Genomic DNA, 25,040 nt, shown 5'->3' on the forward strand with positions numbered 1-25,040 from the left:
TCATTTTGTTCTTGTATTTTCTTCCAAAATTCTTGTAAGGTTTTTTCTGTGTTTTCTTTGGTCTGTCTCTCAATCCTTTGAATATACCTAAAGATAATTCTTTTGAATTCCTTATCAGAGAGTTCCAATGCTGCTTCTGCCTCAGGGATATGTTCTGGGTCTGTATCCAGCTTCCTTGTTTCTACCCCGTTGTCCTGCTTCTTTGTGTGGACTGTGATGGTCTGTTGTTTCTGAGGTATCCGTGAAGTTGTATTTAGATCTCTGTTAACTGTTTGTGAAGAGCAGCCAAGCTGCTCTTCTTGATGGTTTTTTATCGTTGGCCCGTTGGTGGAGAAGGAGTTAGTGGCTCTCGCTCAGCAAGTGAAGTTGCAGGAGGTGTGGGTGTAGTTGTGTCTTACAGGGACTGTTGTTGTCTCCCATACAGTTATACACAAATTACAATTGAATAACCATCAAAAAACTAAGAGCCCATGGATGAAAAACACCCCATGTAATTACACAGGAACAGTAACCAAAAAAAGAAAAATGGGAAAAAAATAAGAAGAAAAAACAAGCATACCTGCCATATCTGGGGATAGAGCACTAAGAAAAAAAAAGTAGAGAGGGAGAATAATAAATGAAAAAAGAAATGGGAAAAATGCAAAAAGAAAATCAATGAACGGGGTTAACCATGAGAAAAAAGGGGGGACAAGGAAAAAAAAATCCTTAAATTAAAAAAAAAAAAGAAAAAATTTCAACCAGGCATGGGGAAAAGAAAAAATGTGAAAACTAGGACCTGGGAAGGGAAAGATGAAGAAGAATAATAAAAAGGACAAAGGTATTATTAATATTCGTTGTTTTAAAACAGACAAATACAAACAAACTAATCACCAGAAAAAAGAATGCAAAAAATAAAAATAAAAAAAGAGAAAAAACAAAATCGGTGGAGGACAGGACAGGGCACCCAGTCCGTCTGAGCACACAGACTGTGATGGCGTTCCTGTGGGCCCAGTAGGTAGGTGGGAGTGGGGGAGGACCGCACCTCCATTCACCAAACGGGTGTGGGGTATAAGAGTAACGAGGAATGCTATATCTTGTCAGTCTTGCAGGTACTAAGTGTCCTTGGGGTTGCTGGAAAGCAGAATGTTTTCTTAAGCCCCAGGAATCTGCGAGAGTGCTGTCTCTAAATATCCAAAATAGTCAAGCCACTTTTTAAACCTTCAAAATGGCGGCGCCCCCGGACTGGCAAAAGTCCACAGCTCAGCCCACCTTTCTCTTCACCTTCTCCATTTGTTCCCTAGCGACCGTACGCAGTCCTCCGTGTAGTCCCTGGCTAGCAGGGTGATTTTTTAGGTTAATTCTTAGGTCCTACCACCACACGGGAATCTCCAAGCTGTTGGCAGTGTCAGGATCACTGCCAGACCGCAGCTTGGTCTGTCTCCTTTTTTGGTATTTTCATGCAAATTCTTCTGCTAGTTGGGTTTTAGTCCACTTCTGTATCCTTCCCTTCAAGGCTCAGGGGTCCAAGATTATCTTGTGTGTCTATGTTAATTGGTTTCCCTTTTCTTTGTTGAAGAGGGTCTGTGCAGTCTTTCTGCCTAGTCCGCCATCTTGCCGGCCACCTCTCTATCTATACATTATTCTTTAATGTTTCATAGTATTCCATCATCTGTATGTACCAAGTCTTCACAATTCTTAAAGGTCTCATCTAAACAGTGTTTTAATTTCCAGTGGTTCCTGCTTTATTTAAAATGTTGTAGTTCAAAAAGTCTCAAAAGGCTGTTATGTTATCTCTCATTCTTTTAATTTGAAGGACTTCACAGGAATTATATCTATTAGAAATCGCCTAAATTATATATTTGTGTATCATTTTGTAGATATTAAAATATAGTCACACACGTACATACAATAATTGAAATTTCACATTAAGTATGTACATCTTTGGTATAAATATATATCCATCACCCAGATCAAGATAGAGAACCTAGCACCTCAGAAGGCTCCCTCACTTTAACAAAATTTTGAATCTAGTGTCACTCAGGTTCAGGGAAAATACCCGACAATCTTTTAGTTTCTTGTTTTAAATATAGATTAGCCTGGTTTTGGTTTTAATGACTTTGAAACCATATGGATTTAGCTGGATTTTAGTAGGTGTATGTTCAGAATGTCTTTAATATAAACAGTGGTTCTCATTTTTGAAGTGCTTCATTTAATTCTTGAACAGCTTTGCCTGATCCAGCTTTTAAAAGAACTTATTATAGTTTTTGTGTCGTTCGACCTACTTCCTCTCACTAAATGTAGATGTATGAAAGAAGAATTTTTGGGATAGCTATGATCTGACTCGATAGCATTGTTTGTTTTTTTTTTTTTTGGTATTAGTACGTTATACCACTTGATGGCACTGTTGCATTGGGAGCATCTGCGTTGTGTAAAAAAGTTATCAGGATATTTTGGTTGTTGATTTTAGAGTAAATGACCCTAATCTTTTGTTTATTATGTTTCATCTTTTTAGAATTATCTTCTGCATTAGTATTTCCTGTGAAGAAAATCTTTTGCATTCTGTAATTGAACTTTAACACGGTTCTTTCACATTCATTTTTTCCTAGATATTTTTGAACATGGATTAATAGCTTTCAACAGTCAAATTCCTTAGATTTTGAAGAGAAAAAGAAAGCTAGATATTTCTTTCAGAGAGTTAATTGATTAGGAAATAAAAGCCTGTAAGAATTCTTTTTTCTCCCCACCACTGACACGAGTCTGTGTGTTTCTGCATTCTCACTACTTCCTTAAAGTTTAGTGACTGGATATTTACTAATTTGATGATCATTAACTGCTAGCAGTATACTTCAGTATATGATTCAGAAGACCTTGAAAATATAAACAAGTTTTTATTATTGTTTAAGAAAAAAAGTTTATTAAAAAAGTTGGTTTACTCAACTGTTACTAAAAATAATTTTTTTCTTAGAATTCAGCTTTTAAAGTTATGAGCTAAGTGTAATTCCTAATTGCTTTTCAGGAAAGTCCAGTAAGATACATGTTTAAGATACAAGATATTATATGTATATCTTATATATGGATATAAGTATATGTAGCTTAAATTTTAACACTTTGTGTGTGTGCGTTGATTAAAAAATTATTTTGTGTTTTAATAATTTCAATGTAATTGATAGGACACATGACACTTCATTTATTTTTTGGCTCAGGTTCTCAGGAAGGCAGAAAAGACAAAAGCACACCGAAGCAAGGCTAACTGTGAACACACATTTATTTTATTATATTACTTACAGCATCAGGGGGTCTTATTTTGTGAATTAACGAACAAACAATTAGTCATGTAACTTGAAGATTTAAATAGGGCAGGTGACAACTATCCATTTAATTGTAAAATGTATAATAGAAAAAGGGATTTTAGAAAGTTCTTAGTTTGAGAAGAATTTGGTGAGTTTGTAGGAGTAGAAGATTCTGAGAACATGAAGTATCTAACTTTACTTCCACCTGGCCAATTCCAAAAGAACAAAACCCAAGATAACTGAGTTAACAGGAAAGCCTTAAAGACCTAGATTCTCCTTGGGAATCCTTAAACCATTTTTAAAAAGTCATATTAGAGCTGAAAGCATGTACCTGTATTGTCAGCTCACCGATTTGTACTGGAAGCCATAGCTCAAACTGCTTCACTTTAAAATTGGTATCTATCCCTTCCTTTGTTTTGCGACTGGGAGAAAGCTTTGAAGTAGATTAATCTAACTGGAAGAAGAATTAAAAAATTAAGCAAAGGGATGGGCCAACAAGTGAAAAGAAAGGGAAAGACATAAACTGGTTAAAACTTTTTGATGTTAAGTGTTATCAATCTTATACTATATTGAAAAAGACAAGCAAGAGTAAACTCAGTTTAAAAAATTCCAGAGCTAGTTCTTAGAAAAAAGTCCAAATAGAGAAGTACCTAAAAAACGTAAAGGAAAAGAACATAATGAAAGTTTAAGAAATGAGCCAGATCATGTGTAGAAGTATTTGGAAACCTCAGTGAAACAGATAATTATTATTTGGGGGGGGCGGGGGGAATTTTTATATTTCCAAAATTGAGTCACGATAAAATAGAATACCTGCACAGATGAATGATCATGGAAAAAAGTTATTAATTTCTTTTTAAATCGATTGACTGGATAGTTTTATTGAGTTCTTTTGTTCTTCATGGAACAAATAATTTCTCTGCTGTATCTATCATCTGTTCCAGAGCATAGAGAAGGATAGAAAGCTTCCCATTTTGTAGTGTGAAGGAATAGATAAATTCAAACAAGAGTAGGAAAGGTAAAAGTATTGACTAACCCCACTTTTGAATGTAGACACAAAAATTCTAAGTAAAACACTAGCAGATTATATTAAATAGTATAATAAAAATAAAGAGTCTGGCATAATCAAAGAGAATTGATCTTAGGAATGGAAGGGAACTTTAAAATAGGAAATCTGTAAACTAGCTTTTGTTACATAAAATACAAAATTTGATAAAGTTTATACTACTATTTAAAATATAGTGATACTTCCGTACTGTAGTGAAGAATATTTTAAACTGAAATCTTAAAAAACCTTCAAAACACACTGCCATTGAGTTGATTTGACTCAAAGTGAACCCTCCTTGGGTTTCCGAGGTGGTATCTTTCTGAAAGTAGATTGCCCAGTCTTCCTTCTGAGGAGTGGCTGGTAGGTTTGAACCACCAGCCTTCTAGTTACTTAATCATGAGATACAGAGATATTAATTTATCCAGCACACGTATACTGAGCACCTGTTAACTCTTTAAGCACTGTTTTGGATGCTGGTAAACTGTCTCCAGTGGGAGACTCCCGTTCTAGTGAGGAGGGGGACAAGATAACGATGAACTTCAACACATAAATATATTATGCAATATATTCCAAACCAAAAACCAAACCTACTGCCATCAAGTCAGTTCCAATTTATAGCAACCCTGTAAGGCAGAGTAGAACTGCCCCATAGGGTTTCCAAGTCTGTGAATCTTTACGGGAACAGACTACTTCAGCTTTCTCCCATGGAGTGGCAGGTGGGTTCAAATCATTGAGTTAGCATCCAGATGCCTTAATCTGTGCGCCACCAGAGTTCCTTTGCAACATGTTGGCAGGTGGTAAATTCTGTTTTTTAAAAATAAGGCAAGGTAAGGGGACTAGAAGGGGTTGAAATGGAATGAGTTTGCCGTTTAAAAGAGTATTCAGAATGGGTCTCATTGAGAGAGTGAGCCAAGACTTGACTTAGTGAGGGAATAAATTGATAAGGATATTTGGGGAAAGAGTGTTCCAGCTAGAGAGAACAGGCAGTGTAAGGGCTCCAAGGAGAGAGTTTGCCTGGTGTGTGGAGGATTAGTGAGGGACCATTATAACTGAAGCAGAGGGAAAATAGTAAAAGATGAGTCAGATCAATTCATAAAGTCTCAAAAGTACTGTTTGAGATGGAATTAGCACGTGGGTCTTCTAACTCTTAGTACATTGCTCTTCGTTATCCCATGATCTTGACTCTTGTGTCTTAATTAAATTTATTTTGTTTGTGTGTGCTTTTCAATTGTGACAATAAAGAGCTGTAGAACTTGAAATAGAATCCTGTATATGAATTTGGCAGTTAGTTATAACCAGAAAAAGAATGAAGTATTTGTTGTCAAAACGACTATTTAAAGAAATTAAGAGCCCAATATTCTGATTAAAGTTAGGAATTACAGAAAGTATATTTGATATTAATGTGAATCTAGTCAAGAAAATTAAACGTTCATATGCTTTAGGCAGATGAATAGACATCAAGAAATTATATATGTGTGTAATAACTTATAGAAATACTTCATTTTTTAATATCAAGGAGTGATGTGATCCACATGTGGGCATTTTCTGTGTGACAGAGCTGAAACGTCAATCAATAAAAGGCTTAAAATATTTTAGTAAATATTTAAAATAAAGTTTAAAAATAAATGTTTCACATTTTGTTTTCTTCAAATTTTTATTGTGATTTGGGTGAAAGTTTACAGAGCAAATTCATTTTAAAAAAATACAACTTCATGATTTTGTGTGCCATCCTTGTGCAGGGGCCATGCTAATCATCTCTGTATCGTTCCAATTTTAGTATATGTGCTGCTGAAGTGAGCACTTGATTCACATCTGTATATAATGGGTTATACTTTTCACTGTTGCTTTAAAGGAGGCTATAATTCATTTTAAAAAAATTACTGTGGTACTACTACAAAGCCACCATAATCTTAACTTCTCTAAACATCTGCCCTTATTTGTGAAATGGTGATTATAAAATATCCACTTCACAGGATGGTTAGTACAATTAACAAGGTAAATAATGCATAAAAAAGCCTGGGACAGTGCCTGGCACATTAGTAAGGACTAAATAAATGATAAGTGTTTTTTTTTTTTTTTTTTTTTTGAAATTGTAATGACAAAGAGATATAAAAATATGTTGAGGCTCTTAAGTTTTAATGTAACTAATCTCTTTCTTTTAACTCTGCTTTTCAAGTTATCTATTCTTTCCTTCTTTTATCTAAGTCTTTCATTTGCCTATTATCTGTCTAATTCTAAGTCTTTAATGATAGGCAGACTGTTTCCTGATAATCTAACCATTTTCATGTATTATGCTATAATATAGTGATATAAACTCAAACCAAACGCTGCCATCGAGTCGATTCCGACTCATAAACAGTCCCTTTGCGTTTCCAAGGTGGTAAATATTTACAGAAGTAGATCGTCCAGTCTTCCTTTCACAGAGTGGCTGGTGAGTTTGAACTGCCAAGTTCTGATTAGCAGTCACATGCCTTAGGCACTACACTACCAGAGCTCCTTAATATGATGATATAGTCAGAGATAATTAAGACCAGTAGGATTATTCATTTCTCTTCTAAATGGCTTCAGGCTATCTTGTGTTTAATTTTTACAGTTTCAGTTTTCTTCCTCACTATCATCTTCCATTACTGGCTACTGTTACTATAGTAGCTTTTTCTTCACTACTTAATAATCTTCAACATCTGATCTACTGAAGGTCAGATCATTTACAAAATCAGGTTTTATAAAATAACATCTACAGCAGGAATGAAAAATAAATTTCAGCTTGTGTTTTGATTCTGATTAGTAATAGCTGCCTGGATTGCTGTGTTAAGCACAATTTTGGAGCTGCATCCAAGTGTGATAGAAAGACTGCTGTGATAAGGAAGTGGGGTGGCAGTATGAAGGCCATCTATTTGCCATTTATTGTCCAAACTAAGAATAAATAGGCACTGTATGAAGATCTGTGTGGGTTCTACAATGAGTGAAATATATGTTAATGTGTAGATTTTATGGTATTGTTTTGGCCTCTTAAATGCCTTTTGATTATTCATTATTCTCTTCTTTATACGTAGAAGTTTCCAAATAGCATAACCCTGGATAAATGAAGGAAATGGTTTCAAAGGATTTTGTTTTTCATTATTTAAGTTGCCTTTAAATTTGTAAGATACGTAGTTACTCAGAAATTATATTAATAAAAATTTTAGTCCTGTCAAAACATTGTTTTTTTTACTTGGTGTTTCATATTTTATCAAAATCACATACTCAGTGAAATTGCAAATATGTTCTAAATACACTAAATGGAAAAAACTAGATTGCTAACAAACTTTCACAAGGCAAATTGAATTTACTATGCTTCATTATGATGACGATAAATAGGCATGTCTGGTGATTATCGGTTTTTTATAATCATTCAGTATATGAATAAAGCTGAGAAAGTTTAAATTTTAAAATGAATGATTTCTGATATGTCTTTCCTTTTACACATATCACATATAACTTTTGCAGGTTGGATTTGCTACCATTTTATGCAAGATTGGTTGCTACATTGCATCCCTGCATGTCTGATGTAGCAGAGGATCTTTGTTCCATGCTGAGGGGGGATTTCAGATTTCATGTATGTATTTAAGCATTTATTTTGTGATACATATATATATATATATATATACACACACACACACACATATAAGTTGAGTGAGGATTCTTTAGTTTAAGAACATAATTATCTTGTTGGTAAGCATATTTTTGAAATTTGATAGCAGTATAACAGTTCAGAATTTATGGAATTCTAAATTTTTAAAATGTAAATTTACTCAGCAAGTTTTAAATTGGTATTATACTCCAACTTGGAAGTGAGCTGCCCCTGCTACCTTGTTCCTCCATTGTAGTTACTGCACTTTTTACTTTTATAAAGTAGAAACTGCTGTTCAAGATCAAGACAGCCAGTAAGTAGGCTTTATTGGTGTTCCCAGAGACACATAGGATTGGCTATGATTAGTCAGAGCACGGTGTTCCCCCCCCCCCAATAGGATACCTTTTTGCATATTGAGGTCCAAATGTTGTGGGACGTAAGAGGTTTTGTAAATTCTCTGATGTCACTGAAGCTGCTGTTGTCCATATAGTATTGACGGATTCTTGCCTTAAGAATCTTTAGTTTGGGTATTGGTGAGTTCTTTAAAGAGCATTCTGGTAGAAACCATGGGCCTGTTACCAGACAAATTCCTTTCCTTTTCAGTCTTTGATAGACAACATATTAAGTGTTTCTTCCAAACCCATCTTACCTCATCACCTTGTGGAGGTGATAGAGCTTCAAGTGAAGGCTTGCTAGGGGTAAAACGATGCTACTAGAAGTGACTGTAAGTAGATTTTGATGGACTTTGAAAAGACATGAAGTTCAAGTGTTTATATTACCTAGTAGAAAAATTGTATTTACAGTATTTAGTTTTATCATAAGTCACTTGGAATGCAGATGAAATCAGGAAATCGTTGTTAGGCTCAGTACACACTTCATGCGCTCACAATGTACAAATCTGTAGTATTGCTGAGCCCTCAGAAGAGAGCAGACACAATTTCTGAGGCAGGGAGTCTCATGATATAGATAGGGAGATCAGGCATAAGTACCCAAAAAAGCAGAAATGAAATTAAAACCCTAAATATAATAGATGTTATAAGGACTTGCATATTTAATTGCCAAATGAATCATTAGAGACTGAGTGCTTTGAGTTCAGAGAAAGGGGAGAATCTGTGTGAAGGGGAATGGTCTGCAGATTTCAGTAGGTGCCATTTGTTATTAAATTTGTGGTTGACATTTTTAGGGGCCATCTTCTGCTGAAGTATGTCCTAGATTTTCAGATAGTATTTAACAAGGAAAGGTTCTGTGTTTCAGGAAGTTTAAAAACACCGAGATCAATAAATACTTTATTTTGATCTGTTTTATTATAAGAATTTTCAAAGCTTTTAATAGGTTCATTTGTACTCTGAATGTTTTGGAGGGGACTGAGTATGTTATTCTGCAAAGAACACACTCTTAGTAAATGCTGCTAGCCACTGATGTGTCAAAAACATATTTTTGTTGATATATTTAATTCCTTTGTACAAACTAGGAACTCTTACTAGTAGACAGTATGACTGTGTTATATGCATATACTCCTTAACCAGCTTCAAACATAAACAAAACACAAGTTGCTAGACCAAACATAATTAGTGCTTTGGGTAAAAAACTTAAAATTAAGGAAATTCTTCCAATACTTCTTCACCTCCACTTCTTTTGAAAATTGGGGTAGAAATTGGGGAGAGTTGGCTTTTTTATTATTACTGGCATAATACTTCATTACAATTGAAAGAGCATCAGAATCAGTACTTTGGGAATGACTTCTCTCAGGGGAGATAAGAAAGAGAGCTTGAGGTAATTTATTATCTTCTGCTGCTTCCAGGATCTTTCCTACCCCTACCCAAATCTGCAGCCTTTGCCAGCTACCTTCTTTTAGGCCATAAATATACTCAACGCTCTCCCATTCTTAAATGAAATTAAAATAAAATAGCAACAACGACCAAAACTTCCTTAACTATTTCCCTAACCCCAAAACCATCCCCTTTTATTTCCTTCTTGTTCAAGGTTTTTATAGTGTACTTGACTCTACTACTTCTTCTGACATTTACCTTCTGATTCATCATAGCACCCTGGCAGAGATCACCACTTCCCCTAACTGCCTTGTGTTGGTTGATTTCCCTGCAGATGTTAGACTGCTGGACTCCTGCTTTTTAGGAACAGGTCATCCTGGCTCTACCACAAGCTAACATTGTAACTTTGGTCAGGTTACTTAAGAGCTGTTTCCTTTCCTTTCCTGTAGGGATAGTAATTGTACCTTCTTAAATAGCACAATTCTTAAGGATTAAATGAGATAATACATGCAAAATTCTTCACACAGTGCCTGAACATAAATATCATTATAATAATAATTATCACTTCTGTACTACTGCTAGTTCTTTACTTATAATTACTGTTCTCAATCTCCTTCATTCCTTTTTTTTTTCTGCCTTAGTTTATGGATTGGGATCTCCCAGGCTTTCTTCCTTCACCTTTCTTTTTCATGGAACATGCTCTACCTAGACTTTAATTAACATCTATTTCCCAGCAACTCCAAGACCTCTCTCTTGGTACTTAAGAAGTTCTCATGTACTTCTAGCTAACTGTGTCCGAAAAGTAAGCTCATATTCATGCCCTCCCACCCCCACATAAAATGGCTTTGTCCTCTACTTCCTCAAATCTACTTCTGTATTACCCCTGTATCATATTTGATCTGATCATTAAGAGAAAGATCTCTTCTCCTCTGACATTCAGGAGCCAGTGTTCAAGAAATTCGACCTACACTACCTTCTAAAACACCTCCTCAATTCTAGCATTTTCTCTTCATACTTACTGCTACTGACTTTCATCATCCATAGCCTGAATTATGATAATGACTTTTTAACCAGGCTTCCCTGTCTCTGCCTTACCTAGCTCCAATATAATGCCATAGTCTGATCACATTTGCCCACTGCTTAAGAACCTTAGCTGAGAAATAGAGCTGGTTCACAAAACTTTTTGAAGTTTCACTGGTAGTCAAAAAAATTCTAGTTAAAATAACAGGTTTGCTAATTTGACTGAAAAGTTAGTAAAGTAACAGAAATGAGAAATCAGTAATCTCATACTCTGCAGGTAGGATTTTGGAGAAGTAGTTTATCAGTCTGTTTCAAAATACTTAGAGACATTCATACATCGGACAACCCTGAGAATCTGTCCTAAGAAAACCAAATATCAAAAAGCTTTATTCATACCACAAATTATAAGGAAGAACTGAAAATAATCTAAAAGCCCAATACTAGATTAATAAAGCAGTTGTATAATCACAATGCTGAAATGATGTTTACAATGAAGCTTTCATATATAAAGCATTTTTGTTTATATATATAAAATCTGAGTGTGTATTTACAGTCATGCTATAATGCTTAGAAAATAACTGATAGAAAAGAATTATCCATCAGTATGTTAACAATGGCTGTCTTTGGATTGTTGTTGTTGTGTGCCGTTGAGTCAGACATGACTCATGGTGACCCCTCCTTGGGTTTCCGAGGCAGTATCACTACCGAAGTAGATTGCCCAACTTTCCTTCCGAGGAGTGGTTGGTGGATTTAGCGTGAGGAATATTTTTCCTTTCTAGTTTCTGTGTTCTTCAGATTTTCAGTACTGAACCTACTTCTTTAATAATGAAGGAGACAACTTTTATTTAAATATTAGCAAATCACTTTCACTAACTGACTAACTGACATTTTAAAAACCAGTAGTCTCAATTTTTTTATCAAGCCTCCCTTTTGGTTAAAGTAAATTGACTACAGATCTCCCGTATGTATGCATGTATGTGTGTATACATATGTAATGTATGTATGCAACTGTAGCAAATATTTCATATATAATATAAAACATACAAAAATAAACTGAAAGGTATGAGATTAAGAAAAAAACAACCCTATATGAATAGAACATGAACTATCTGTTTTTGACATCCCTATAGATAAAGAGATCACTGGTCTAGAGAACGAAAGAATATGTGTCTTAGCAAGGCAGATTTACTTATTTACAGACTCACTGTCTACTTGATGTTTAGCATGTAGTAGACTTCCAGAAAAGGTTCTTGAATGATTGAATGAAATTCATGTAAAACAAAATGAGCAAATTATGGAGGAATGAAAGTATAGTGTCTCTTTGGTTGAACTCGTAGGTATCATTTTGATTGGGGCAGAGAATTTCTATAAGGGAGTCGGAAATCTTTACTTAATATTGACATATCTGAAGCTTTTTTATTAATGTATATGAAGTTCATAATTCTATTAAACTAAATTTCAGTTATTAATAAATTAGTTGTAAACAGCATTTTTATAAAGATAATTGACTTTATAAGTAAAATATTACAAGAGACAATATTGAACAAAAATTACCTAGAAAATTTACTTTTATTGAAGTGCTGTGACTAAAGATTGAGTAATGAGATTTGAAAATATTAAATGAGGAGTGAGAATAAGTGAAGTTTTTTTTTTTTTTTTTTTAACAAGTTAACAGCCTTTTAAAAGCTGTCGGTGTGCTCATCTAAAAATAATAGAGTGAGATAATTGATTTATAATACTTAATTTCCTTTTAAAATCTACAATTTTGTCATTTTAGTTAGAATGTACTCTCTTAACCTCTATAATACTGAGGAATAGTTGGAGTTACTATAAATATATACTGTGGATGTTACAGTATATGTTTCATGCTTTGAAAACTGCAGTGCTCAGTAATACTTAAATCGTATAATGTTGAATAGCAGTTTTTGAAAGAGGTATGCATTACCCAACCCTACTATCCCTAAAGATTCAGCTTCAGTATATAAATTTGAAATGCTTTCTTATACTTTTTTTGTTTCTGTATTTCTTTGATTATAAAAAAATACGTGCTATGGATAATTTGGAAATGTATATAGTAGAAAGAAGAAAAACAAAACATGATTTCATCACTTATAAGTAAGCCCTATTAATAGTTTGGTATACTTTCTTCACTTTTTTTTTCCCCTCTATAATTTTACCTGGATGAATTTATATTGTGTATACAATTTTCTGTTCTTTTTTTCTTACTTAACTTGAAAGCATTTTGCCATGTTATTTGAAATAGTTCTTAAATAACATTTTAAAAGTTATATAATTGTCTTTTGTACATTAATTGCTTAGTGTCTAGTGAAGTGTAGGTTTCATCATTTGCATCGTCATCATCCTTACCTTTATTTTGCCGGGTAAGCAAACAGGTTTGGAATATCTGTGACTTATCCAAGATGATAGATCCAAAAAGCGCAGGTGTTCTTACTGTAGCCTGGGTATTTTCTACTTTATGCAGTGCTTATGAATGTTAAGCATTTTCATTTTGTTAATTCAGTAAACATTCATTTGTTCATTCAATGAATGTTTATGTAGTTTCCATGTATTAGGGATACAAAAATGGATAAACTAATAGCAGTTAACATTTATTGAACCCTTACTGATCCCAAGCACTATTTTATTTACTTTGCATGTATTAACTCACTTAAAGTGCAGTGCACAACAATCTTATAAAATAGGTTATTTTTATCAGCTCCATTTTACAGATAAGGAAACTGAGGCACAGTTTAGAGCTGAGTTTAAACTCTGAACGTCTGGTCCAGATTCCACACTTTTCATCTATTCTAGGAATTCACAAAATAAAGCAAACTAATAGGAAGAATTTTTCCCATGCAGTGCTTACAAAATAATGTTTATTTCTGAAAGGGTCTTTATGAAGATTATACTACTTACTAAATTATAAGGCTGCAAATAGTCAAGTTTTTTAAGTATTATTTTGTTAATATTAAAAACTAGAACCCAGTTACTTGTAACATTTCCTGTTAGTCTTAAATAATTTGAAAGCTGTTTTGTTGCTTAAATGATAAAATTAAAATAAGATTTGTGTTGAAGTTGAACTTTTGTGGTTGTGATGCAATTTTACTGGTGCTTAAGATTAAATTCAATTACAATAAGCTAGTTTGGTCTGATTTTTTAAAAATAAAGTTTTATTAAAAATTTATGACTAAAGATCTTAAAGATCTAAAAAACCTATCCTTTTGCTGTAGAAAGTAGATCCTTAAAAATTAAGATGATAACGTTTAAATGGTTAAATGTTAGATGCCTGAGTGTGTAGAAGTTTAGTATTTTTATAAATGATTATCATTAATTGAACAATTAAGATTAATCGTTAATTGCTGCAAGTGAGGTTGGGCCTTCTTTTGAATTCCAGCACGTACTTGTGGAAGTAATCTAGTAAAAGTCTTGATTGACAGGAGATTGGGCATTCGATACTGATCTTTGACAGCTTTTTTTTTTTTTTTTTTTTAATTTTAAATATTAAATCAGAACAATAACAAGTGTCCTTTCTGAGAATGTTGTTACATGGGAAAAATGTGATTTGGAACAGTAGAAACACTAAACTCATTGATTGCCCTATTACCTTCTCTCTTGTTCAAATAAAAGCTGTTTAGACTGCATATGTGTTTTTTTGATGCAAATAAAATTCTGAGGTTAAATCCACTTGATGAATTTGTTCATCTTGTGCGGTTATAGTGAGATTTTGTTGTGTTGGATACTCATTTCTTGAAATGTGTGCCTAAGTAGAGGATTTATATTTGCAAAAGATATGAACTCTGCTATACTACTCTGACTGGAGATTTAAAAAGAAAAGAAAAAGAAAAAGACAGTGAATACATTGTATGTTTCATTATAGTGAAGTTTTAATTAAAAATGTAGTATAGGTTATAATATACCACCTGAGCTTTACTAACATTTTTGCTTAAGTGAGCTTTTGACATCACTGTTTTTAAAGCAGCATTTTTTAAAGTGTGTTCCTTACAGTATTAATTTCATAGGATGTTAATTAATGGTTAGCTTTCAAAAAGGGCCTTACTGTTGCAAAAAACTTTGAAAAACATTAAATTAAACAGGTTTCATTATTTGAGAGCCTTTTTAAATCTGATAAAATGAGTTGTTTCCCCAAATTGTTTGACCCTTTTACAGAGCATGTCCTAGATCTGGTATTTCACAGGCCATATTTTACCTTATACAACTTAAAATAATTTGAATATAGCAAAAAGGTATATACAACTGGTTTTAAATATTTGAAATAAATTCAAAGTTATTAAAATGGCACTTTTTATCACAGAGATTTCAAATTATTAATTATCTAAACAATATCTTTTTAATTTGTAGGTACGAAAAAAGGACCAGATCAATATTGAAACAAAGAACAAAACGGTTCGATTTATTGGAGAACTAACTAAGTTTAAGATGTTCACAAAAAATGATACCTTACACTGTTTAAAGGTTAGTGTTGAATGATTTGGGTAAACAGTTTTTAAGTTCTAATTATAAGTGTTAGAAGAAATGGAATAAGTGAGAATATTTTACTAATTTAAGAGAATATAAGAAAGGAGTATAAAGGGACGTTAAATAGATGAGCAAAATAGAAAATAAATAGTAAGATGGTAGATATAAATACAACTCTATCAATAATTACATTAAATGTGAAAGGACAAAATAGTGCAAGTAAAAGCCTAAGAATGTAAGATGTGATTAAAACAACAACAGTTATATGCTATCTGTAAGAGAGACATCCTTAAATTTAAAGACCAGAAAGGTTAAAGTAAAAAGGTAGAGAAAATATATTATTCAAACACTAATCTGAAAGAAAACTGGTTTCACTATATACCCTTTCCTCACTTAATATTTCATTATCCAAATTTTGCATTCATGACAATAATAAAAAATCTATCCAGCTATTTTGTGCCTTAATGGTATACGTCTGGCTTAATGCTGAGGTGAGAAGTGAGTGTAACACTGATTGTGATGGTTAAGGTTATATGTCAGCTTGGCTGGGCCATGATCGTCAGTGGTTTGACAGTTATATAATGATGTAATCTAGGATTTGCTTAATGGTAATCATTCTCCACTTTGTGATTTGAGTTGCTCATCCTCCTTTTCCATGTAAGACCAATATTCACATACCAACCTGGTCTTGTAGAACCTAACCATATCTATCAGTGAGAAATGGGTATACTGTTACCAGATAATGTAGACTTTAGGTATTAAAAGTATTTAGGTATTATTAGATATAAAGAAGGTTGGTTCAAAATGATGAAGGAGTTCATTCTAACAGGAAAGTATTACCTCCTGAATTAAAATGCATCAATAATATAGCTTCAAAATATTATAAAGAAAAAAAATTGAAACTAAAGGAAAATTAAACAGATCAATAATCATAGCAAAAAGACTTGAAATTGAAAATACTTCTCTCAATAGCTTGAAATAACAGGCAGATAAAAGTGAGGATATATAAAATCTGAGCACCACAGTTAACAATCTTGATCTAATTTGGCAGTACACCCAACACAGCAGAATTTACAAGCTCTTCAAATACACATATATCACTTACTAAAATCAACCATAAAGAAAGGCTTAGCAAAGTTTCAATTTTAGAGGATTGAAATTGTTCAGATTATGTTTTCTGCACACAATGCAGTTAAGCTAGAAATCAGTAATTTCAGTAATTATATGTGGTAAATCATCAGTGTGTGTAGATAGAATAATTCCTCTACTTTTGGAATTGATTGTTCCTTTTCTAAAGTTCTTTTTCTCTATAACATTATTTTTTTCAAATTCATTTCCTTAGGATTTGAACTAAAGAAAACAACAAAATAGGTCTTAGCATCAAATACATTTGGAAAACCTTGAGTTTAAAATTAAACAGGTTTCTTTCTTATATGACTTCTTAGAGTCTTTAAAATACTAATGTTGTTGTTATGTGCCGTTGAGTTTGACCCGACTCATAGCAACCCCACCTTGGGTTTCCAAGGCGGTATCACTATGAAAGTAGATTGCCCCATCTTCCGAGGAGTGGCTGGTGGGTTTAGTCACTGTAATTATTTAAGAGGGTAAGTTTCCTAAACCTTCTTGGAGCATCTCACAAGACTGTTTTCTGCAAACTCCAGTCAACTCTGTGGGAGGAATTGTGAAAACTTTCTGAATGCTGTAATTAAAAGGAATCAAACCACAAACAATTAAAAAATATTAGTATTTCACTTTTGTAATTATTTAAAATATATAGGATATGCATATCTTTGACACAGAAATTCTATATCAAGGAATCGTTTTAAGGAAATAATGGTAAATGTGTGTAAATTTTATTTTTATTTATAATAGCAAATAATTGGAAACAATTTGTATACCAGTAAGAATTAATTTAGTTGTAAAGTTCATATTACTCAATGCTGTATACCTTGAAAATCACACTGTAGAATGATAAGTAAACCAAAAAACAAACCTACTGCCATTGAATTGATTCTGACTCACAGCAACACAATAGGACAGAGTAGAACTGCCCCACAGGGTTTGTAAATCTTCATGGAAGCAGACTGCCTCATCTTTCTTGCACAGGGAATCATAGATTTGAACTGCCCACCTTTGGGTAGATCCAAATGCTTTAACCACTACACCACCAGAATGCCTAGAAGGATAAGTAAACTAAAAATCAAACCAAACACACTGCCGTTGAGTCAGCTCCAACTCATAGCAACCCCTCCTTGGGTTTCTGAGGCAGTATCACTATGGAAGTAGATTGCCAAATCGTCTTTCTGAGGAGTGGCTGATGGGTTTGAACCACCAGCCTTCTGGTTAGCAGTGAAGTGCCTTAGGCATTAGGCCACCAGAGCTCCTAGAAGGATAAGTAAGGGCATGTAAAAAATAAGTTATTAAATGATGTGATATTTCTAAATCTGTTTTGGTTTAGAAAATATCCATAGATGAAAATTGAGTAGATAGATATGAAATTTTTGATGGAATGAGTTACATTTCATACAGTGAATAAATAGTACTTTTGTATTCAGAACTTTTAAAAATTAACGTTATGTTAACCCAAACCAAAGCCATTTGAAAAATGTCACCTGTATATATTGGCATATATTTACATGTCGTTAGGTACTGTCAAGTTGGCTCCAACTCATAGGGACCCTGTGTACAACAGAATGAAACACTGCCTGTTCATGCACCATCCTCACAATACTTGCTATACTTGAGCCCATTGTTGCAGCCACCTTGTCAATCCATCTTTAGGGTCTTCCCCTATAAATACATATCATCTAATGATAAATACAGAAAAGACTTTGAAATTAGTTTTCGTATATCTCTTTAAAGGAAAAATATTAAACATAATAACATTTTTAGATAAATTTCATGGCTTAACATAAGATGCCTGGTAGTGAAACTTGTTCAACTGAACTAGAGTAGCTTTTGCTTTTTACATTGATATTACAAAAGTTGTTACACAGTTATTTATTGTGTGTTCTCTCTAATAAGAGTTAAAGTGTTATTTGTGGTTTTTAATCATTTTCATTATTACAGATGCTTTTATCAGACTTTTCCCACCACCATATTGAAATGGCATGTACCCTACTTGAAACATGTGGAAGGTTTCTTTTCAGATCTCCAGAATCTCACCTGAGGACCAGTGTACTTTTGGTAAGAGCTTGATGTTCTTTATATATTTATATGTATATTTTAAATATTTTATTGTGTTTTAGGTGAAGATTTACATAACAAATTAGGTTCTCGTTTAACAGTTTTTAAACAGGTTGTTCACTGATGTTGGTTACAGTTTTTGTCATGTGTCAGCATTCTCATTATTTCCATTCTGTTTGTTTTGTTTCTATTTATCTAGCTTCCTTGCTTCTCTTTGCCTCTTCCCATCTTTGCTTTTAGTTAAATGTTGACCGCTTGGTCTCCTGTGGTTGACTGTATACGGGAGCACATTTCTCACAGGTGATATTACTTATTTTACAAGCCAATCTTTTAGTGAAAGGTGACCTCCAGGAATGGCTTTAATTCCAAGTTAAAAGTGTATGTTAGAGTGATAGTCTTGGGGTTCCTCTAGTGTCCATTAGTTCATTAAGCCTGGTCTTTTTATATGGAATTTTAATTTTGTTCTCCATGTTTTTCCCATTCTATCCAGCACTTTTTATTGTGTCCCTAATCAGAATGGTCATTAGTGTCACCAGGCACCCTCTAGTTCTGGTCTCAGGCTAGAAGAGGCTGTGGTTTGTGTGGGCTGTTAGTCCTGTGGACTAGTTTCTTATTTGAGTCTTTGGTTTCCTTCATATTCTTTTGCTGTACATGGTTAGAGACTAGTAGTTGTACGTTAAATAGCAAGATTTTTTTTTCTTTAATTGTGATTTGGGTGAAAGTTTACAGAGCAAATTCACTTTCCATACAGCAGCTCACATACACTTTATCTTATGACATTGACTACATTTTACCACAATGTAATAGCTCCCCTCCCACTTCCTTCCCAGAGTTACCTCTTCTCTGTGTCCTTCCCTCCATGCATTCCTGCCCCCTGAGCTGTCTCCCTGTGCATACACAGCCCATCTATTCTCCCATGATTCTTCTCTCCAAGGAGTGTATCTACGTAGTGTAAATGTTCACCTCATATGCCTGTGTTTTGTTTGGCTGGAAGCCACAGGTGTAGGTTCAATTCCAGACCTGAAAGGCAGCTAGGGGCCATAGCCTCAGTGGTTCCATTAGGCTCTATCAGACCAGCAATCCTGGTCCCCCCCCCAGCAAATGATTTTGAGTTTTGTTCCACATTGTTCTCCCACTCTATCCAGGATCTGTTTCACAGATCCCCCTCCAAGTGGTTGACAGTGGTAGCTGGGCACCATCTCGTTCTGGTAGGTCTCATAGTCATACAGGCTGAGGATTGTCATGGTGTACCAGTTGCTTGTACTAATTGTTTCCATGAATCTTTTTTTTCTTCATTCTTCTTTGTTCTGAATGAGAAGAGACCCATTGTTGCATCTAGATGGCTGCTTGTAAGCTTTTAAGATCCTAGTCACTACTCGTTATATGGCAAGCTTTTAAGACTACATATGTTACTTACCAGGCTAAGATGTAGAACATTATCTTTAGGAATTATGTTATGCTGGTTGACTGAATTGTCCCAACAGACATAAGCCCACGCCTTTTCAATCAATAAGGCAACCCCACGAGATGTTTGGAGATGTCTGGGAAGTTTTTGTACTGTGCCCCCATGTGCACAAATATACCTGTATATGCATGTGCATGTATTCCCATGTTCCTTCCTATACATATATGAGCTTGAGGTTCTTGATTTACTTCAGAGGTTAAAAATATCGATTAGTGTGGGCTATCTTGCTCTGCCATATGAGTATGAACATTGGAACTTGAGCTTTTTCCTAATGGCACTAAGTAGGTATTGAAGGATTTTAAGCAAGGAGGATAGATGTAATTAGATCTATATTTTTAGAGAGATCAATGTAGAGGAGATAACTGAGATGATTGATACTTCAGGTAGAGAGAACAGTCAAAAGAGTCATTTAAAAACGTAGAAGGAAAACAATGAAGAAATGGACTGGGGTAGACATGGGAGGATGGAGAATAATAAGTGTATGATAAATTTTAGGAAGTAGAACTGATGAGATTTGGTGGTGGGGTTATAAGGGATAAGGAAGAAGAAATGCCCTAAGTTCCAAGATTTTGACATGGGATACCAATCACCAGAGATAAGAGAATAAAAGGGGAGGAACAGATGGTGAGCTTGATTTGAAGCATTTTAGTCCTTGTGGGATAATCTAAAAGTTATACATACTTGTTAGGGAAGCAAATAAAACCTTTATCTGGTTTACATTCAAATTTTCTCCTGGCTAAGTTTAAATTAGTTTGATATCTGTGTGTATCTCTATCATATGTGATTGGAGGAAATGATTCTAAAGCCATCTAAGTAACAGATTGGAACTAACCTAGGTTAACACCTGTATTATGTATGTACAGATATATTGTTAAATGACATTATACTTTGTACAAAGAACTTACAGGCATGGTTATTATCTCTAGCCCTATTAAACATGGAACAATTTTCTTGACTGTTTGGAATATTCAACATGTAATAAACATTCCCAAGTTATAATACAGGTGCCAGTATTAGAACAAGGCTACGATAGATATACTTTAGAAGTACTAGTAAAAACCAAAACCAAACACACTGCCATTGAGTTGATTCTGATGCATAGTGATCCCCATTGGGTTTCCATTGCTGTAAATCTTTATGGAGGCAGACCACTCCATCTTTCTTCTGCAGAATGGCTGGTGGGTTCGGACTACTGGCCTTTTTGTTAGCAGCCAAATGCCTTAATCACTACCCCACCAGAACTAGTAGGCAAGAAAAACAATTACAAACAAACTTATAAACAGCAGAATATCACTCAGTATTTGATGGTTTTATAGAAACTGTGTATGGAAACATAGTCCATGGGAAAAATCAACTATGTTTTAAGTATTTAATTCATTTATTCATATGTTCTATTAAATGTTAATTGCATGCCTCTCATGTGCTAGGCATTGGCTAGATAATGTTTTAAGTGCTATGCATTCAACAATGAAAATGATAGATACAGTCTTCCCCATTTTTGAGCTTACATATATAGTGATTTTTTGAAAACTTGAATCATGTCACCATCTGTCACCCCTTGTCCATGACACCTGCTTGCAGTTCATCAGTGGTTTCCTTCTATATGCTTAAAACCTAAAATTCTTACCAAGTGTTTTGGTTCTTTAGTGCTGTTATAACAGAAAGAACACAAGTGAATGGCTTTAACAAACAAGAATTTATTCTTTTACAGTTTAGGAGGTTAGAAGTCCAAATTCAGAGTACTGGCTCTAGTGGCTGGGTGAAGGCCCCTCAACCTTGGGCTTCAGCTCTGCCTCTTTTTCCAGGCTGACTGGAGCTAGAGGTATTTCCTAATTCAAGCAGCTGCTGGCTGCTGAGGCTGGTAGACTCAAGGTTGGCAGGTAAAATGGCACAAACCCAAGATTGGTAGGTGCCATGGCAGGCCACTGGTTCATGTGCAGGAATCAGAGATGAAGACTTGGCCAGATGCAGGATCTAGATGTGACAAAAAGCTTAAGACCTTTCCCAAAGCATCTCCGTATATACTGGAAGGAGGCCACACCTTGAAGGTGGCTGACTAGGTATTCACAGAAGCTTCTACCATGGAGTTGATTACTCCACATGCCATCTCATCAGGGGGAATAACTACAACCCTTAACCACCACACCAAGTCTCATCGGTTCTACTTCTAAAATTTTTCATACACTTACTATTCTCCTTCTACCCTATCTCTACCCCAATCTGTTTCTCTGTTTTTCCCCTAGATTTTTAAATCTTCCTTTTTGACTGTTCTCCCTAACTGTAATATCAGCCTCCTCAGTTATCTCCTCTACACTGATCTTTCCAAAAACAACCTGATCACATCTTAGTTGTTCCAATTTGGAACCACACTGGCCTTCTTTTAGTCCCTATTATGTAGCACAGTCTTTCTCTGCAGGTCTGTGTTCTTGCTGTTGCCCCTGGCATGAAAGCTCTTTCCGTGGCTTTTCTAAGCCTTTTCTTATTTTTCAGATCACAGCTTAAATGTCAGTTTCTCACAGAGGCTTTTTCTAAATCATCTTAACTACGCAATTGTTATTTAAAAGATTAATAAAAACCTACAACCTCTTTCCATCGTTTCAGTTCTGACTTGTAGTGAAACTATAGAAGAGAGTAGAACTGCCCCATAGGGTTTCCAAGGCTATAGATAATGGAAGCAGACTGCTACATCTTTCTCCCATAGAGTGACTGGTGGGTTTGAGCCACCGACCTATCATTTAGCAGCCAAGTGCTTAACCACTGTTCCTCAAAAGATTAATAGTTAATTTACTTGTTGACTTGTTCACTACCTGTCTTCCTATACTACTAGAGTATTAGCTTCTTAAAGATAGAAACCATGTCTGTCTTGTTCATTATTGAATTTTTAGCACCTATCATAATGCCTGGTGCCCAGTAAAATGCTTAATGACTGGATAAATGATGATGAGTATGATGCTGTTGTAAGAATTAGGAGTGCTGTTTGAAGCGCCTCAACTAATCAGTGATTCTCAAGGGTGCCACGGGCATTGAGTGGGTAGAGGCCAGGGTTTCTGTGAAAAATCCTACAGTGTGCAGAACAGCCCCCCACAACAGAGAATTATCCAGTCCAAAATGTCAGTAGTGTGAAAATTGAAAAATCTAGAACTAGATTATGATTGTTTTTTAATCAACTCTTTTGGTTTGGAGCTGAGTATCCCTGGGCAAGTTAAAAGACCCTGAAGGCTTTTAGTTTTCTTGTCTGTAGAGATAAACCAGTTGTTGTCCAGTCAACTCCAACTGATGGCAACTCCATGTGAACCAAATATATTCTCAGTTTGTACGTGGAACAGTTAGGTCCAGAGACACCCCTTTACATTCATTCATTCATTTGACATTGTTGTTGAGAATGTACAAACCAAAACATACACTAATTCAGCAGTTTCTACATGTACAATTTAGTGACATTGATTACATTCTTTGAGTTGTGTAACCATTTTCATTCTCCTTTATTGACTTGTTCCTACTGCATTAACAAATTCAATAATTCCTTAGTTCCTATCTGATCTTTCAAGTTGCTGTTGTCTATTTGAACAGACACATTTTTTATTAGTTAAGCTAAAACCATTGTTTGGTTTTAAGAAGACTTGAGGGCATGTTTTTGGTTTAAGGTTTAGAGTATCTCAGGGCAGTAGTTTGAGGGTCCTTTACATTCTTGATCCTTCATTTCAGTCACTCAAGTAAGTGAGCCTTGCTTTCCTTAGAGTTCAGTTTGACAGAGATAAAAGTTAGCTTTGTAGCAAAGTTCTCTGTTTTACTAGATTAGGCGTTAGGCCAAATAGTCAAAGACCAATTTGTCCTAAAATATAATTATTGGTAGAATGTTATTAGTGTGCTTACACACTCTTAGAAATATCTAGTGATTTTTTTTCTTTTCCTTTTCTAGCCCTTTTTCCTAAAATAATTTATTACTGGCAGTAGAAGTTTATTAGAAATTAAAAAACCTATAATGAACTGTTTTTTTGATTAGTTTGGGCTTTTCATTTTAGGAACAAATGATGAGAAAGAAACAAGCAATGCATCTTGATGCAAGGTATGTTACAATGGTAGAGAATGCATATTACTACTGCAACCCACCTCTGGCTGAGAAAACAGTGAAAAAGAAACGTCCTCCTCTCCAGGAATATGTTCGGAAACTTTTGTACAAGGATCTTTCTAAGGTTACCACTGAGAAGGTAAACCTTAATAAAATCCTATAATAGTGTACTTGAGATTTGTTGTAGATTTGTTGTTGTGAAAAACTTACATAAAATTCAATCAAGTTAATTTTATTACATTGTAATGATAGTATTAAGGGCAGCATGTGTACTAGGCATGCATTAAAATTGTTTTAGATCAAAGACATACATTTCAGTTTTCCTATGTCAGTTTTCTCTAAATTGTTTTTAATAATCCACAAAGTATAGTTAATTAATGTAAGTAGTTGGCACTGTTTACATTTTGTACATGGAGATAAAGAAGTACGGCTATTAAATTCCCAGTAATGAATTTCAGAGAGGTAGGATAAGATCACAAGTTCCATTATGATTGATTCTATACAAGTCATTCTAAGAAAAAATTCATATTATGCATAATATTTGGGGCATATGTGTTGTGTTCCTTTTATAATAATAACTTCTTACTCTAATTAAAAAGTTAATTCTTCTAGATAAATCCTGTATATACTTATGTTTTAGTTCTATTACTTTATTTTTGGAGTGCTGTAATGAATTTTTCCATAAATATTTTGTCTCAGTATAGGATATGTTAACCTCGAGTAGACGTTAAGAGACCTATGATCCCTTTTAAATTTCATAATTTCAGTCTCTCTGACTCTGTATTTTTCTGGAGCAATCATTAGGCTCTCAATAGGGGCCAATTTCTAGAAAAAGGTTAAGAACCACAATCCTATTATCTTAAGTATGACTGTTACCTTGTTAGAATCATTACTGTTAAGTAAAAAGTCTTGAGCAAAATAATATTTCTTGGTTAACTCTACAAGGTGAAACACAATATAATGTATAACAACTTTTGGGAATTTTTCTGGGGGGAAAAGGCAAATTATCTTCAAGATATAGGAGACCTATGTGATGATAGGAGCTCTGGTGGCATAGTGCCTAAGGCATTTGGCTGCTAACCAGAAGGTTAGCAGTTCAAACCCACTGGCCACTCCGTGGAAGGAAGACTG

General features: G+C 34.4%; 1 protein-coding gene and 1 non-coding gene across 2 annotated transcripts in view; one reads left to right on the plus strand and one right to left on the minus strand.

The window, feature by feature from the left end:
- UPF2 (UPF2 regulator of nonsense mediated mRNA decay) overlaps positions 1-25,040 on the plus strand; it is a 140,602-nt gene that overhangs the window by 82,821 nt on the left and 32,741 nt on the right. Inside the window, exons 8-11 of the mRNA XM_007935433.2 lie at positions 7,801-7,909; positions 15,073-15,186; positions 18,259-18,375; positions 23,863-24,048. Of these exons, the coding sequence (XP_007933624.2) occupies positions 7,801-7,909; positions 15,073-15,186; positions 18,259-18,375; positions 23,863-24,048 (526 nt within the window). The remainder of the gene's footprint in view (positions 1-7,800; positions 7,910-15,072; positions 15,187-18,258; positions 18,376-23,862; positions 24,049-25,040) is intronic.
- On the minus strand, positions 6,009-6,115 carry LOC122149511. The gene has a single exon (XR_006163168.1). It is a non-coding gene; the product is annotated as a U6 spliceosomal RNA (small nuclear RNA).

The sequence above is a fragment of the Orycteropus afer genome, unplaced genomic scaffold (assembly GCF_000298275.1).
Source record: "Orycteropus afer afer isolate SDZICR_OR568_19922 unplaced genomic scaffold, OryAfe1.0 scaffold00028, whole genome shotgun sequence".
NCBI classification, from domain to species: domain Eukaryota; kingdom Metazoa; phylum Chordata; class Mammalia; order Tubulidentata; family Orycteropodidae; genus Orycteropus; species Orycteropus afer.